We start from the raw sequence: 16,269 nt of genomic DNA on the forward strand, positions 1-16,269 counted from the left end.
GTATTTATCCCTCTGTGCTTTTCTTATTTCACTCAACATAAATTTCTCTAGATTCATCCATGTTGTTGCAAACGGGAGTATTTCATTCTTTTTTTTATGGCAGAGTAGTATTCCATGGTGCATATATACCACAGTTTCCTTGTCCAATCATCCATCAATGGGCATTTAGGTTGGTTCCATATCTTGGCTATTGTAAACAGAGCTGCGATGAACATTGGAGTGCAGGTATCCGTTTGACATAATGGTTTCCATTCCTCTGGCTATATACCCAGAAGTGGGATTGTTGGATCATATGGAAGATCTGTCTGTAGTTGTTTGAGAAACCTCCAAACTGTTTTCCATAGTGGTTGTACTAATTTACAGTCGCACCAAGAGTGTAGGAGTGTTCCCTTCTCTCTACATCCTTGCCAGCATTTGTTATTGACTGTCTTTTTGATTATAGCCAGTCTAACTGGGCTGAGGTGGTATCACAGTGTAGTTTTAATTTGCATTTCTCTGATGACTAGTGATGTTGAGCATTTTTTCATGTATCTGTTGGCCGTTTGTATGTCTTCCTTTGAAAAATTTCTATTCAGCTCCTTTGTCCATTTTTTAATTGGGTTATTTGGTTTTTTACTGTATAATTGCTTGAGTTCTATGTATATTCTGGACATTAAACCCTTGTCGGATGCATAGTTAGCAAAAATTTTCTCCCATTCTGTAGGTTGTCCTTTCGCTCTCTTGATTGTTTACTTCACTGTGCAGAAGATTTCAGTTTGATATAGTCCCATTTGTTTATTTTTTCTTTTACTGCTTGTGGTTTCAGGCTCATTGTTCATAAAGCCTGTGCCCAGCCATAATTGCTGAAGTGTTTCATCTATATTTTCCCTTAGTAATTTTACAGTTTCAGGTCTTATACTTAAGTCTTTAATCCATTTTGAGTTGATTTTACTAGCCAGAGCAATCAGGCAAGAGAAAGAAATAAAGGGAATCCAGATTGGAAAAGATGAAGTCAAAGTCTCTCTGTTTGCAGATGACATGATACTATATATAGAAAAACCCAAAGACTCTATCAAAAAGTTCCTTGAGCTGGTTAATAACTTCAGTAATGTTGCAGGATACAAAATAAATGCCCCCAAATCAGTAGGATTTATATACTCAAATAATGAATTAACAGAAAGAGAAATAAAGTAAGCCGATTTACAATTTTCATGAAAAAAAATAAGATACCTAGGGATCAATTTAGCCAAGGAGGTGAAAGACCTCTACAATGAGAACTACAAACCACTTCTGAAAGAAGTTAAAGAAGACACAAAAAGATGGAAAGATATTCCATGCTCTTGGATTGGAAGAAGTAACATTGTGAAAATATCTATACTACCCAAAGTGATCTACAGATTCAATGCAATCCCCATCAAAATACCAATGACATTCTTCACAGAAATGGAAAAAACAATCTTACCTTTCATATGGAAAAACAAAAGACCCCAAATGGCCAAAGCAATCCTGAGCAAAAAAAGTAAAGCTGGAGGCATAACACTACCTGACTTCAAATTATACTACAAAGCTATTGTAACCAAAACAGCATGGTACTGATATAAAAATAGACATTCGGACTAATGGAGTTGAATTGAGAACCCAGAAATCACCCCTCAGGCTTATCACCATCTGATATTGGACAAAGGCAAGAAAAATCTACATTGAGGAAATGACTGCCTCTTCAACAAGTGGTGCTGGGTAAACTGGATATCCATATGCAGAAGAATGAAACTAGATATGCATCTCTCACCATACACTAGAATATATCTTTTTGGCTGTAGGAAGAGTTGGCTGTACCTCTGAAAACAATTACACAGAAAGTAGTTTGAATGGAAGAATCAGACAAATGGTCATTTCTGCTTGACCTCCTAAATGCATCAGGCAAGGATTCACTGACCCTGGTTTTTGTGGAGACCAAAAAGGGTGCAGATTCTCTGGAGGATCTCTTATACCATGAAGGATATGCTTGTTCCAATACCCATGGAGACCAATCTCAGAGAGACAGAGAAGAAGCTCTTTAGGTCTGCTCAGGAAAAAGCCCAATCCTAGTGACTACAGCAGTCCAGAAAGAGGACTGGATATTTCAGATGTGAAACATATTATCAATTTTGACTTGCCAAGTGATATTGAAGAATACATACATCACATTGGCCATACAAGACATGTAGGAAACCTTGGCCTGGCCACCTCATTCTTTAACGAGAGGAACATAAATATTATTAAGGATTTGTTGGATCTTTTTGTTGAAGCTAAACAAGAAATGCTGTCTTGGTTAGAAAACACAGCTTACAAACAGCTCTACAAGGGTGGCAGTCGTGAGCATTCTAAGAGTAGATTTAGTGGACAATTTGGTGCCATGGACTGTCGACAAAGTAGCAATGACAGCAGTTCCAGCTTCAGCAGCAGGTGCACAAGCAGCAGGCAAAGTGGCGGAGGTGGCCACGGCAGCAGCATAGGATTTGGTGGAGGTGGCTATGGAGGCTTTTACAACAGTGATGGATATGGAGGAAATTACAACTCCCAGGGGGGTTGACTGTTGGGGTAACTAAGCCCGCTTTGCAGTAGGTCACCCTGTCAAACAAGCTAATATGGAAACTACACATAACTCAGCCAGACTATACCTTGTGTAGCTTCACGAACTTGCAGCACATTACCAGCTGTGATTCTCCACCGAAAAAAATTTTTTAAGGGAGCTCAAGGTCACAAGAACAATTGAAAGGAACAATCAGCAGCCCTGTTTGGAAGGTGGTTTGAAGACTTCATTGCTGTGGTTTGGATTAACTCCCCTCCCACCTACCCCCATCCCAAACTGCATTTATAATTTTGTGACTGAGGATCATTTGTTAATGTATTGTGCCTTTAACTTTAGACAACTTTTTATTTTGATGTCCTGTTGGCTCAGTAATGCTCAAGATATCAATCGTTTTGACAAAATAAATTTACCGAACTTGGGCTAAAATTTAAAGAAAAAGAAAAAAGAAAAGAAAGGAAAACCAGTAGGACATATACTAACTGAATATACAGAATGCAAAGAGGAAGAAGTCTAAGATGACTTCAAGGAGTATGGCTTTATCGAGAGGGGAATGTGGTATTACAGGATGAAGATGGAGGGGCAGATATTAAGTTTAGTGTGGGATTAACTGAAATTCGAGACATGGAGGTAGATGTCCATGAGGCACTGGCTCAGGAGAGAGGACGGACATGTTGAAGAATCATCAGGATATAGATGGAGGTTAAAGCTATGGAAGGGGATGAGGTTGCCCAGGAGGAGTGTTCAGACTGAGAAGAGACGGAGGGAAGAAGGGGTGGGAAGGGGAAGGGAAGGGCAGGCAGGAGAAGGGGCAGGGAAGGAGCAGGAGGGGCAGGAAGGGTAGGGGGCTGAAGACAAAGCCCTGCGAACACAGCGTGTCAAAGACAGGCAGTGGAAAAGGATCTATGGGGGAAACAGAAGAGAAACACCCAAAGCAGTCAGAAGAAAGCCAGGAGTGTGTAATCACTCAGAAGCTAGAAGAAGAGACACATCCAGGAAGAAAGTTCATAGTGTCTACAGATGCAGAGTTCAAATAAGGTAAAAGCTAAGAAGTGACCATGGATTTTAGAAACGCAGAGGATGTTGGCAGTCTCAACAACAGCAGGTCCAGCAGAGAGATGGAGGCAAGTGCAAGACTTCAGGGAGTATAGTGGTGAAGGGGCAGCGAGGGAGTGAGGACATTGAGCACAGCCAATTTTTCCAAGAAAAAGTGAGAGAAATGGCTGCAGAGATACATAGGTCATGGGTTTTTTTTGTTTTGTTTATTTTGTTTTGTTTCTGTCTAATGAGAGACTTGAGCACATTTAAATGCTGATGAGAGAGTGGTTTATAGAGAGAATCGTTTCACTTTGAGCAGTTTCTTAGGAAGGTGGGAAAGCATGCTGGAGTGGAGCCAGTACCCTTACCTAGCAGAAGGAATTCCTTCTGGTAACTGGAAGAAGGAAGGAGAAATAAGGACAGGGCAAGTTTGTGGGTGGGTGAGCAGGAGGCTGAAGAAATACCCACATGATGTCATCTAATTGTTTTCTGTGACATAGGAAACATGTTCATTGTCAGAGAGTGAAGAGGGAGGTGACAGAGTAGGAGGTATGAGAACAGTGAAAAAGGTTTGAAATGTTGGTGGATTGGAAAACGCATCACCAAAAACCCACAGAAGTTTTCTTAAGCAGCCTAGGGTCCTGCAGCAGAGGTAGAGTTTGGATCTGTAGGAGCATCAACTTGCCAGACTGGGTGAGGTTCTCCAGAAGGGCTCAGTAGCCTAGAATAAGAACAAGATGTGGGTTCCAGAATTGATCCAGGCAGGACCAACTGAAACAAAAATGTGGGATCCCTGATTCAAAAATTATTAAGAATTTCAAGATGGCAAGAGCAGAGCATTAGGTCAAACCTAGGACCCCTCTGAGCATGGAACCCTGTGTGTCTGCACAGGTGACATGCCCATGAAGCTAATCCTCGATCCAGGGTGAGGGTTTTGCCAGACAACATGGATGAATGCACAAGGCAAAAGTATGGCTCATGTGATGGTCCAAGGGGGTGGGGGGTGGGGGCAGGGTAGAGAAATGGAGATGATGTAAAGAGGAGATGAGAATGAAAGGAGAATATTTTATACATAAGTAAAAATGTGAGCAGTTACCCCCACTTATTTACTTATTTATTTGCAATAAAACAGTTACCACAGGCTTTTAACTTCAATAATCCTTTATATTTTTACAGTTATCAAATTTAGTTGAAGTTCTAGTTTTGCACTTAGATCTTCTACAGGGGACTTTTGCTTTACAAATTTTTTAAAGGGAGTTCAAGGTTTAAATGAGAAGAAACACTTGTATCAGCTAGTCTCCCGTGTGTGTGTGTGTGTGTGTGTGTGTGTGTGTGTGTGTGTGTGTGTGTGTGTGTGTGTGTTTTATGTGTTCTGTTTGCTGGGGTAGACAGGCTCACACACATGATTTCAATGCAGAATATTGTATGCCATGTGAAAGGCTTAAGTGTATGATTTGATGATGACCAAGGATAGAGCATCTCCTCCACTTAGTAGTGCCAAGGAGTTGGCCCTTTGTCTGGGTCTTGACATAGGAGTAGGAATTTGTCACTTGAAAAGGCAGTGAGGAGAATATTTAGGCTCAGGGAACAGTTATGTAAAGGCTCAGAGGCAAGAAACAAGACGGTGCTTTCAGTATATCATAAAGACTTGCGTCTGGCAAAGTGCTGGGAACATGGGGCCTGTGAGGAAATGGGAGCCACCAAAAGGTTTTAAAGATGATGGAATGCTACAGTCAGACTGGAACTGTAGAAATATCATTCGCTGTGTAGAAAGGATAAGATTAGAACGTGGCACAAAATCAGAAAAGTGCTGCTTCAGCATTTCTATTTAAACACACTCTTAATGTGTAATTAGTCTATGCTTACCTGGAAGACCCTTCCTAGAGGCATAGATCATTATTCATGCATCGTAGTTTGCCTTTTTGTAATTTTGCTGGAACTAGTGTTTCAAAATCTGGGACACGTACTACGACCTTAGCAAAACTTATCTTAAACAAGTGTAAATATGAAAATGGCTTTGTGGTTTGAATTATCTGCAGTGACAAATGCTTCAGATCATTGCTATAACAAATCAGCATAAACTTAGTGGCTTAAAACTAGGCAAACTTATTATGTACAATTCTGGAGGTCAGAAGCCCAACATACGTCTCACTGGGCTAAAATCAAAGTGTTGGCAGGACTGCTTTGCTTCCAGGGGCTTGTTAGGGGGTTTAAGGGAGTTGGGGGCTCATCAAGACAAAAGATATGACTAGAGTCAGGAACACACAGGAAACTTTATTGAGCGGCACTTAGACAGGGTTACATGAGGAGGAGGCCCCTCACAACATGAGATGGTCCAGAGGCTTGGAGAGAGAGGTCATCATCCAGAGGTGGAAGGACAACGGGACTCCCAGCAGAGAGAGGAGCCAGATGTGGGGCTCACATGTCTAGGTGGTGTTGCTCAGCAGCATGGTGGGGAGTCTTTGGGTCAGAAGGCTTCAAAGGGCAATGGCAATATGGGACTTTATAATCATGGGCTCTATCTTATCAATGGTCAGCAGTTGCTAGTAGCTAGGCATCATTTCATGAAATATGTGAAGCTGTCAGGTTCTAGACAGCTACAAATCTGTTTGGGCTATTTTTAAAACAACTGTACATGTAAAATTTGAGTTTGGTGCTGGTAAACTTTTGAGCTAACAGGTCTCAATCTGTAGTGAACAATTTAAACAACCTAGAGGCCAAACAATACACAGGGGCCATCTTTGGCTCATTTATATAACAATGCTCAAGGGAAGAATCTGGTTTCTTGCAGTTTCCAACCACCCACATACCTTGGCTCGTGGCTCCCTTTCTCCACCTTCAAAGCTACAACACTGCAGCTCTCTGACCCTTCTTCTACAATCATGTCTACCTCTGACCACAGCTAAGAAATGTTCTCCATTTTTAAGGTACATGTGATGAAATTGGGCCCAGCTAGGTAACTCAAGATCCTCTTCCCATCCCTAGTTCCTTAACCTAATCACATCTGCAAACTCCTTTGCCCTGTGAGGTAACATATCCACAGGTTCCAGGGATTAGGACATGGACATCTTTGGTAGCCATTTTTCTGCCTACCACAAACAGCAATGGTTTATTGTGACTCTGAGTGTTGGCCACCGTAGAGTGCTCCACGAACACTAAGGACAGGCCAGAAGTGCCAGGAGGTAAATGCTTCAGGAGTGGCCCTCAACCAATGACCTTCGCAGGTCAAGTCTGAGTCTCTCAGAGGTTTGAGCCCCATTTGCCGACAGTGATAACCTGCTGATCATTCACACACCCTTGACTGACTTTCCTCCTTCTTCTGTCCCACCTCCACCTCCCCATTCCCTCACTGCACTTCTGATATTGCCTCCCAAATAAACCTCTTGCAGGCAATACCTTGCCTCAGGGTTGCTATTGAAAGAACAAAAGCAAACTCAGGTGCAATGCCTCCTGGGCCAGGGTGCCTGATGAGAATCACAGTCCATGCAACCTCATCCTCTGCCTCCTCACCAAACACCAAACAGATCCTGGTGTGGAAACGGAGAGCTTAAGAATCTAGGAGCAGCAGTTGGCATCCCCTGAGGGCAGGACAATGGTTTCTCCAAATTACAGATAAACAACTACATTCTATCTGTTTCACCTTACAGTTGGCATTGCTAAAATATTTCAGTGCTACTGGGTTTCCCAAACAACTTGACAGGTTTCATAATACAATTCTATTGCTTTATGTCCCTGAAATCAAGCCTGTGCCTTCAGCTCTACTACTATCTTATAAAGGTTATGATGGTAGGTATCTTGAATCTTCTCCTTTTACCATCTAGCTTTTAATTGGTGTAAGATTTTTCATGGTGACTTGAGCTGTAGTATTTCATCTTACCTGGACTCTCATAAAAGATCAGACTGAATGAGAGAGAAGTCTGGTGCTTCCCTGATATTACATTAGAGAGATATAGGTTTGCCTAATCACAGTATTAGTTTGTCTTCTATCAATATTTATTCTTATTTGTAACAGGCTCATCTCGGGCCAAAATGCTTAAGTGAAGCTGGATTATTTCCCACCCTATTGATGGATTGACGAAGTATCATCAGATGCAAGTGTAACCATTTAGAAAATAAATGGCCCTGGCTCCGTGCAGGAGGGGGTATAAGGAAATATCCCCTGTCTTCTTAGTTTTCACTCTAAGCTGCTGGACAACCGCAGGATTCATTTGTTCAACAAATATTTTTTTTGAGTGCTTGCTTTGTACAAAGTTCTGTATTAGATGCGGGGTGGGGGGAGGGGGTAAGGCTATGAAAAGAGCTTGAAACCTGTTTTCATACAGTTTTAGAGGTCATTAAGAGAAAAAAATAAGTAGAAAAATTTTCTGATATGGGGTAGAGAATGTTAAGAACCATAGTAGAGTTATGGTTGGCTGTGATCATTCATAGGAAGGGAGAATACTTCCAACTCTTGAGGAGGGGCTGCATTTGTGAAATTTATTTTGTCTTGGAATGTTAACTGTAAATTATTCTAAACTCATCTTGTTATTGTGAACAAATATAATAGAGATTAAATAGGTAACGAAAACTACACTATGTAAGGAGGTGTTCAATGCTCACCAGAAAACGGCCTCATCCCAGCTTCCTGATATACCTCTCATTTATATCAGATGATCCTGGAGAGCTGCCCACTGAGAGACATTAAAGATGAAAGTGAGAGTCAGTGACTTGGAAGGTTCCTTTGATCTAAGACAGTGGTTCTCGACTGGGGGCTACTTTTTCTCTGCCCCAGGGGACCTTTGGCAATGTCTGAAGGCATTTTTAGTTCTCACAACTTGGGAGCTGGGGACTGTGTGTGCTACTGGCATTTAGTGGAGAGAGGCCATGGATGCTGCTAAACCTCCTGCAGTGCACAGTGTGGTGCACGTAGCAAAGAATCATCTGACCCAAATATCAATAGTGCCAAGGTTGAAAAACCCTAATCTAAGGGACAGAGACACGCTGTGCACACAGAGGACTGAGGTTTTTTGAGAAAAAAAGAGTTTAGCTTCGTGAATGCAACCTGTGAACAAAGATGTCACTCTTGTCAAGAGTAATTAATTAGAACATATAACCCAAAAGACGAAATAACCAGAACAAACTTTTATCAGGAATTTCCTCTCTTGTAAGTGAGCCAGACAGCAAATAAGTGTTCCAAAATATGGTTCTTTGCCCTGGTAATGGGGTATGAGTTTTGTTGGGTACATGATTTAATCGCTTTTCAAGAAGTTGACATGAGCGTAAACATTCGGAGGTTAAGTTACTAAATGTTTCCACTTTATTTCACTCTGTATACTGCTGCTGCTGGATTTGTTCATGAGCAACAGAGATCACACCAGAAATGAGCTCTGGTGTTTTCTAGAAACAAGGTAACCACTAGAGCAGGGCTCTCAATCCTGGCTATACATTAGAAAGACGCCTGGGAGCTTTTTAAAATCTCAATGCTCAGACCCCCACCCCAGACTACTAAATCAGAATCTTTGTGGGTAGAACCCAGACATCTTGGGCTTTTTTAAAGCTTTCCAGGTGATTTCAACATATAGCCAGATTTGAGAGCTACTGTCCTAAGGCTTTATTTCTTAAAATGTCACCTGTGGATCATTAGTATCAGCATCACCTGGAGCTGGTTAGAAATGCAGCCTCCCCCCAGACCTGCAGAATCAGAATGTGCATTATAAAAGGATTTCCAGGGGATTCACAAGCACATTAAAGCTGGAGAAATGCTGCTCTAGAACATATTGCAAATAGTCCATCTTAAAAATGTCTAAAACAAGGCACACTATTAAGACATGGAAAAATGCTCCAAAGCTCTAAATAAAGTTATTTTTAATTTGATAAGAAGGGTTAGGTTCATTACTATGGCTGCCTGTATTCTTCACTAAATTTGACTTATTTTTAATTGTGAAAGATTTCAATCATATGCAATAATTTAAACCTACGTTGCTCATTGTTGTTTTCCTTCAGAAGAGTAAGCACTAGCTATTTAGTAGCCTAGGATTATCACTCTGGTATTGGAAGCCAAGTGGGAATCCCGCCCAGCACCTTTTCCTGGAACTCTGAGAAGATGCCCTGTCAGCTCTGTGTTCACATACACAAAGAGGTGACTTGTGAGAGGCCGTGCAACAGAATCCATGCTAGAGTAAGGAGCTTCGCCTTCCTTGATAAGATTGAACTGTGCATGCATGTATCATAGGAGAACAATAGTCCTAAATAGTCACCTGACTTTATTCTGGAAAGCCCAAAATGCTTCAAATTATGGTAGTTCGGCAGTGATATCTCCATAGGGAATTTATAAGGTTTGCTGAATGTCGTACAACTAGTTGCTGGCTGCCAGACCTCAGATGTCTTAATTCATCCTAGAATTGTTGAATGCTCTTTCACACTTCCTGCCTTTTAGGACAGATTGATGAAAAAAAAAAAAAAACTTACAAAAATCCCTGTTATAAAGCCAGCCTTCTTTATACCAGCCAAGTACCCTGTCAATATGTTTCATTATAGCACCTTTCTCTGGACTAATTCTGCCATTGAAGTTTTATCCTCTTAAAAATACATACCTTTTCTCTTCAATATTTGTGAATAAAAATATGGGAGAGAAGCACAGCATAGTGAAATGAGCTTAGGGCAAGCAGTCCAGCTGGTCAATCCAAATCTTGGCCGTTGCTGTATTTGCTGGGTGCTTTAGAGTGGTCCAAATACTCTGAGTCTTAGTATGGTCAGCTGTACAAAGGGACTAATAAGTCCCTTTTTCATGGGGTTGCTGTTAGGAGTAAGAAAGATTATACATGTGAAGTGTGGTGCTTTGCACACAGCCAGCACTCATCAAATATTTCCTTTCTCTTCCCTTCTCCTGTTTCTTTTTTTTTTTTTTTTAACCATTTGGAAAATGTCAGAAAATATTCTAAACAGCAGAGGCTGTCATTCATCTTTTGATCTGAAGAGGCTGTCATGGAACCTGGTATATACTAGGTACTTGAGAAATGTTTGTTGAATGAATTTCTGGTTTCTACTCAGTGTTCCCAGCTCAAGGGTCTGAAAGTAGAAAACAAGCCAGTACTAAGTTATCACAACCCATGCCATTTCTTATATGGGAAACTTTAAATGTGGATAGCCATGTCTGTTTAAGAATCTAACCCACTGGCATTTGACTTTTAGCTCAATGTACAAATCTGTGGGAAAAGGAATGGACATCTACCTGGAATTGTATAAATGAACTCTTTATGTAAACTTGTCTTCTCATGTTCATGTAAAATGTCCTCTGACTCTTTAATTATAACTATCCTATATATTATTTTTGATTAATTTAATTGCTCACTGTTTAGTTCATAAGATTCACAACCCCATTATTAAAATTCAACATAATAAATGCAAACATTTAGGAGAGAATAGAAAAAAGTTGTGCATACCATTTAATGGAGGTGGCAGAAATAAGAAGGGAAGATAACCTCCTGGAGGGAGCTGCAATTTGAGCTGAGGATGGAAGGTTGAATTGTAATACAGCAAGCAGACAAAAGTCAAAGAGAACTGCTGGACAGAAAGAATAGTACATGGAAAGGCCTGGAGACATGGAAAAGTTTGGGCCATTGAGGGAACAAAGAGTGGCTAAGGCATAGTATACATAATGAGAAAAGATGGAAAATGAAAAAGGAAGAATCCATTAAGGTCTGATTATAAAGAGCCTTATAATCTGTGCCCATGTGCTCTGCACTTTTATCATGGAGGCAAGCAATCAGTTAATGGATAAGCAGAAAAGCAAATCCAGAAACCTTGAACACTGGATCTTATCTCTTATAACAGAGGGTTTCTTCTCCTTAGAATCTCTTAAAGACATGGAAGCATTTACTGCTACCTTATTGTCAAAATCAACCCAAAGATGCATACACATAGAGCCTAGGACTCAGTAGAATGTCTCAGGGCCTACCACAATGCCTGGCACATAGTAGGGGGTCTCCCAGACTCCTTGTGAAATCCCAGTGCCTTCTCAAGTATGACGGGTAATGGCTGCAATGAGTTTAAACAGAACTTTTACTCTTCACTTCTCAGCAGGACTCACCCATGCATGTAGAAGCTTCTCTTTTAGATTTCCCTGTGACCAGCACATTCCTGTCATATGGTAGATGCTAGGTAAATATTTGGTCAATACTGACAGTGAAGAAACCAGTGAAGACCATTTAATGCAGTACTTTTCAAACTGTGGGGTGTGACTGACTTGGGGGTCATGAAGTCAGTTCAATGGCTCACCACCAGTGTTTGTGAAAAAAGTAAAATAAAAGAAAGAATAAAAAGTATTACTGTGCATCCTGATTTGAAAAAATGAATACTACTTTGTGAAACTTTTGTTTCCATTAGATAAATTAATGTGTGTGAGAGTGTGTGTATGTGTTCTGGTTGGTAATGGAAAATATGTTTCCTAATTTGGGTCACAGCAAAAAAAGGGTTTTTTGTTTGTGTGTGTGTTTTGCATGCACTATTAGATTGTTGTCTGTATTTTTTCCCCAGCTTTACTGAAGTATAATTGACTATTAAAACTTGTATATATTTAAGGTGTATAACTTGATGATTTTATATATGGTATACATTGTGTACCATATATAATCATCACAAACAAATTAACATATTCATCACCTCATGTAGTTACCATTTTCTTTCTTTCTTTTCTTTTTTTTTTTGACAACACTTAAGATCTACCCTCTTAGGAAATTTCAAGTATATAGTACAATATTGTTAACTATAGTCACATTGCTGTACATTAGATCTCCAGAACTCATTCATCTTGCATAACTGACACTTTGTACCCCTTGACCAACATCTTCCCTTTTTCCCTCCCCTCAGCTCCTGGCAATCACCATTCTACTCCTCACTTCTATGAGTTTGATTATTTCAGATTCCACATATAAATGAGACATGTGGTATTTCACAGCAAAAAAGTTCTGAAAGCCAGTGCTTTTAGGGTGGATCAGGCCAGGCAAACAAGTTCAGCTGAGCGTTTCTGGCTTAAATCTTGTCAGATACCCTCAGAGGCAGTCACAGACCCAGTAGCAGAGGTACTTATTTGGTTGCTACAATGACAGGGACAGAAGTATACCTTGCACTAACTATTGCATCTCACTAAAATTTGCTAAGCCCCTCACCTTTCTCTCACCAGCCCACACTCACAGCCTACCTGAGGACTGTGATGCCTATGACCCAGTGGGCTCATCACTCGATGACCTGTGCCTTCAGTGTTGAAGCTGTGTCATTCTCAGCTGGATGCAACATCTGTCTTATTACAAGGCACACAACTGGAGGGAAACAAAGAGACACCAATCCGGGAGTTAAGTCCATTTTCTACGAAAGTATATCTTTTTTGAACAACATAAGGTTTCTTCTTTGCTTCTGATTATAACTATTTCATTGACATCTTTGAAAAGGAAAGGGAGGTGGACTCCCCATTATGTGCCAGGTACTGTTATGTACCTTCATGCACACTTTCATAACTAAAAACTCAGTCAACAATTAGATCAACAGATACCGATATTATTTTCGCATTGTGACCAATCTCTGTCTTCTGTGTTTACTGCAATCAATCTTCCCTCTGGGCCTACAGACAAGTTTTCTGTCTGAGATCTTAAATCTGGTAACCATAGTAATGAAGCAGGGAGAAGGGGAGATCTTGGAAATGCAACGCAGATACTCCACCAAAACAAAAACAAACAAACAAAAAAACCCCTCAGTTTATGCATTATTTTCCATTTTCTTTTTCAATTCTCTTTGCAAGAGTTGCTTATAAGAAGCTCAAGTGCTAAAGAACAAATAAATAGTTGGAGGGAAGGTAGAAGAGAACTAGGGCACAGATGATCTGCAAAACTAAATAATAAGCCAGAATAATGAAGCATAGACTGTTTCTGGTTCACTCTGCTGCTTTGAATGTCCTTGAGAGAAGCAACAGGAAAGTGCATCCTGATGGTTTACAGTGTTCCCCTGCTTCAGTAACTGCTAATTTTAAAACAGAACCTATAGTCCATACTTATTAGAGAAGAGCTTGCTTACCAGGATCATTCAAATCCAGAAGGAAATAGGATTGTCCACAGAAAGCAGGTTTACAGTTTTTCACCTGGAGAAACATGTTTATTCTGCAACTGTGGAAAGCAATGACCTGACAGACCACAGACGTCTCTCTCCTCCGGACATGCCTCACTGCCAGTCTGCTCAAAACCTCCTGACACTTCTCCAAGTCATACCTGGGTAATTTCATCATGAACTTAACCTGCCTCTTCAAAGTTGAAAGGAAGGCATCAAGGGCAAGACCAAACATAGATATTGATTGAATTCTCAGTTCTTGACATTATTGAGCCCTCTGCAGAAACAAACAACTCATCAGATTTTGACTGGCAATGGCATTGACTCCCCTCCCTCTGCACTCCTTCCAGCAGAAATTGAGCAGTGAGAGAAAAGGGGGGAAAGAAGTGACTATTTGGAAAGTTGATATTACTGCTTAGAGCCTCTGGGCTATCAAAACTGGATATAATAAAGATAGGCCTCCACAAACATGGTTTGTTGACCTCTAAAAATATATCCATTCAGTGCCTAATTCTTTAACATAATATGAGGTTACATGTTACTATTTGGGGGATGTTCTTATCCTATATTATAAATTTTACATATTCTATATTAGAATTTTCTTCACACTTACAACAGTAGCAAGGGACTTGCTGGCAGTCAGGATCATCCAAGTTAGAAAGCAAGCAAATGCTTGATGTGATTTGACATTGAAGCTGTTATTATTATGTTTTGAGTTTAGCAGTGGGTCGACCCCCAATCACCTGTCCCCTCCGGTCTCAGTGTTCACTTTGTACCCTAAACAGATGGTAAACGATGTTAATAATTGAACAGCTCATACTCCAGATGGAATATGTTCACCTTCATGCTTCTTAGAATTTAGTGTGTCTTTTGAGCACTCTAGCTAGAGCAGAATTGACAGAAACTACTAGGAGAGAATGTCCATATGCAAGGCATGCTTCCCTCTTGAGGAATCAGAACATCACAACCATGTTATTGATTTCTAAACTACTCTCTATGACTATAGCTGACATTAAGTGAAAACATTTCTGCTTTATAGAATTTTTGCAGAAAGCCAAATGATTATTTTTAAACATTTACTCCCAGTCCATTAAAAACATGATGCTGTAAGCAAGGTTTGGTGCAGAGTAGAGTGTAGTATATATATCACTATAGAAAATTAGATTCAAAATACACATTGAAAAGACATTGACTTCAGAGATTGCATGGCCAATGAAGTCTAAAAACTTTACTATCTAGCCCTTTACCGGAAATATTTGCTCACCTCTGGGCTAGAGGGAGAGTGGCAGGAGTTGAGGTCTAAGAGGCAAAGGGGATATTACAAGGACTTGTGGGGTAATCCACAGGAGAGTTTTGAGCTGAAGAAGACCTGACTTGACTCACATTTTAATAAGATACCTCTAGTTGCTATGTTGAGAATAGTCATTATTGTTTGGAGGTTCTAGAAGCCCAGGGACCAACCATGTGCAATGATTCTGGTGGGAATGATTCTGATGAGCCACTATGGGGTGGCTCAGACCAGCATGTAGTGCTGGAGGTGGCAAGAAGTGACTAGATTCTGGTTCAAAGCTTGAGCTGGTTCGATTTCCTGATACTTGGTATGTTGCATAGCTCCACATGGCACCTCCATGTGCACACGTGCGACCAGCTAAAACAAGGGTTCTCAACCAGGGGTGATTTTGCTCCTCCAGGAGACATTTGGCAATGTCCGGAGACATTTTTGGTTGTCACAACTAGGGGAAGGAGGGTGCTACTGGCATCTAGTGGGTAGAGGCCAGGATGCTGTTAAACATCCTGAAATGCAAAGCACAGTTCTGGACAACTTATCCAGCACCAAATGTTGATAGTGCTGCAGTTAAGCAACTGTGAGCTAAAGGAAGATCCACTACTGGAAAAAGAAATGTAGAATGGGTTTGGATGGATAACTACCACTGCCATTTGTAGGCGGTAGCAGCATCAGTTCCAGAATTCCTGTTTATACCACAGTTGAGTTCTGTTTGTCCTCCCTTGCCCATACATTTTCCTTCTGTTATTGGGGGTAAGGTCTGTCATGAGTAAGAGGCCCTGTGCCTTTTTTTTTTTTTTTTTTTTTTTTAACATATACAGAAGCTTGTAAAAACAACATGTGTGATCGAGGCAATGAAGGAGATTTTCTGTAATGATAGCTAAATGGTACACAGCATCATAGTGCAGGTGTTAATTTGTTTCAAGAGATTCATGAAGAGAATGTTCTATTAACTGGTATTTCAAGACTTAAAACTGATGTTTGGTAATAACCACAGATTTATGAGAATTTTACTTTCTTTGCCAAACCCAAATGGATGCCATATGAGTTGAAATACCCTAATGTTATGCAAGTACTCCTTAGTCTTTTGCTGATAAGGTATAATTTATTTGGTAAAATATTTGCATATATTTAATACACACTGACTTTTTAATATTTATTTATTATTATTATTATTATTTTACATTCTAAGATGTTGTGGAGCAGTTGGGAGTGAGAGGGAGAGGGGAAAGTTGAGGGAGATAGGGTGGCAGGAGAAGAAAGGAGGGAGAGGGCGCATGGTCAAGGCCCATGACAGCCCCCGACTCTGACAGGGGAGCCCAGG

At 40.5% G+C, this 16,269-nt stretch overlaps 1 protein-coding gene across 4 annotated transcripts in view; it reads left to right on the top strand.

Annotated features, from left to right (window-relative positions):
• GLRA2 (glycine receptor alpha 2) overlaps positions 1-16,269 on the top strand; it is a 193,924-nt gene that overhangs the window by 165,302 nt on the left and 12,353 nt on the right. The window contains exon 9 of one of the 4 annotated variants that reach the window (XM_063083452.1): positions 2,024-2,039. The exons of 2 other annotated variants lie outside the window; for them this stretch is intronic. In XM_063083452.1, coding sequence (XP_062939522.1) covers positions 2,024-2,039 — 16 coding nt within the window. Of the gene's footprint in view, positions 1-2,023; positions 2,040-2,242; positions 2,261-16,269 lie in introns of all 4 variants that reach the window. One more of the 4 variants, XM_063083453.1, reaches the window with a different exon arrangement.

The sequence above is a fragment of the Cynocephalus volans genome, chromosome X, assembly GCF_027409185.1.
Source record: "Cynocephalus volans isolate mCynVol1 chromosome X, mCynVol1.pri, whole genome shotgun sequence".
NCBI classification, from domain to species: Eukaryota; Metazoa; Chordata; class Mammalia; order Dermoptera; family Cynocephalidae; genus Cynocephalus; species Cynocephalus volans.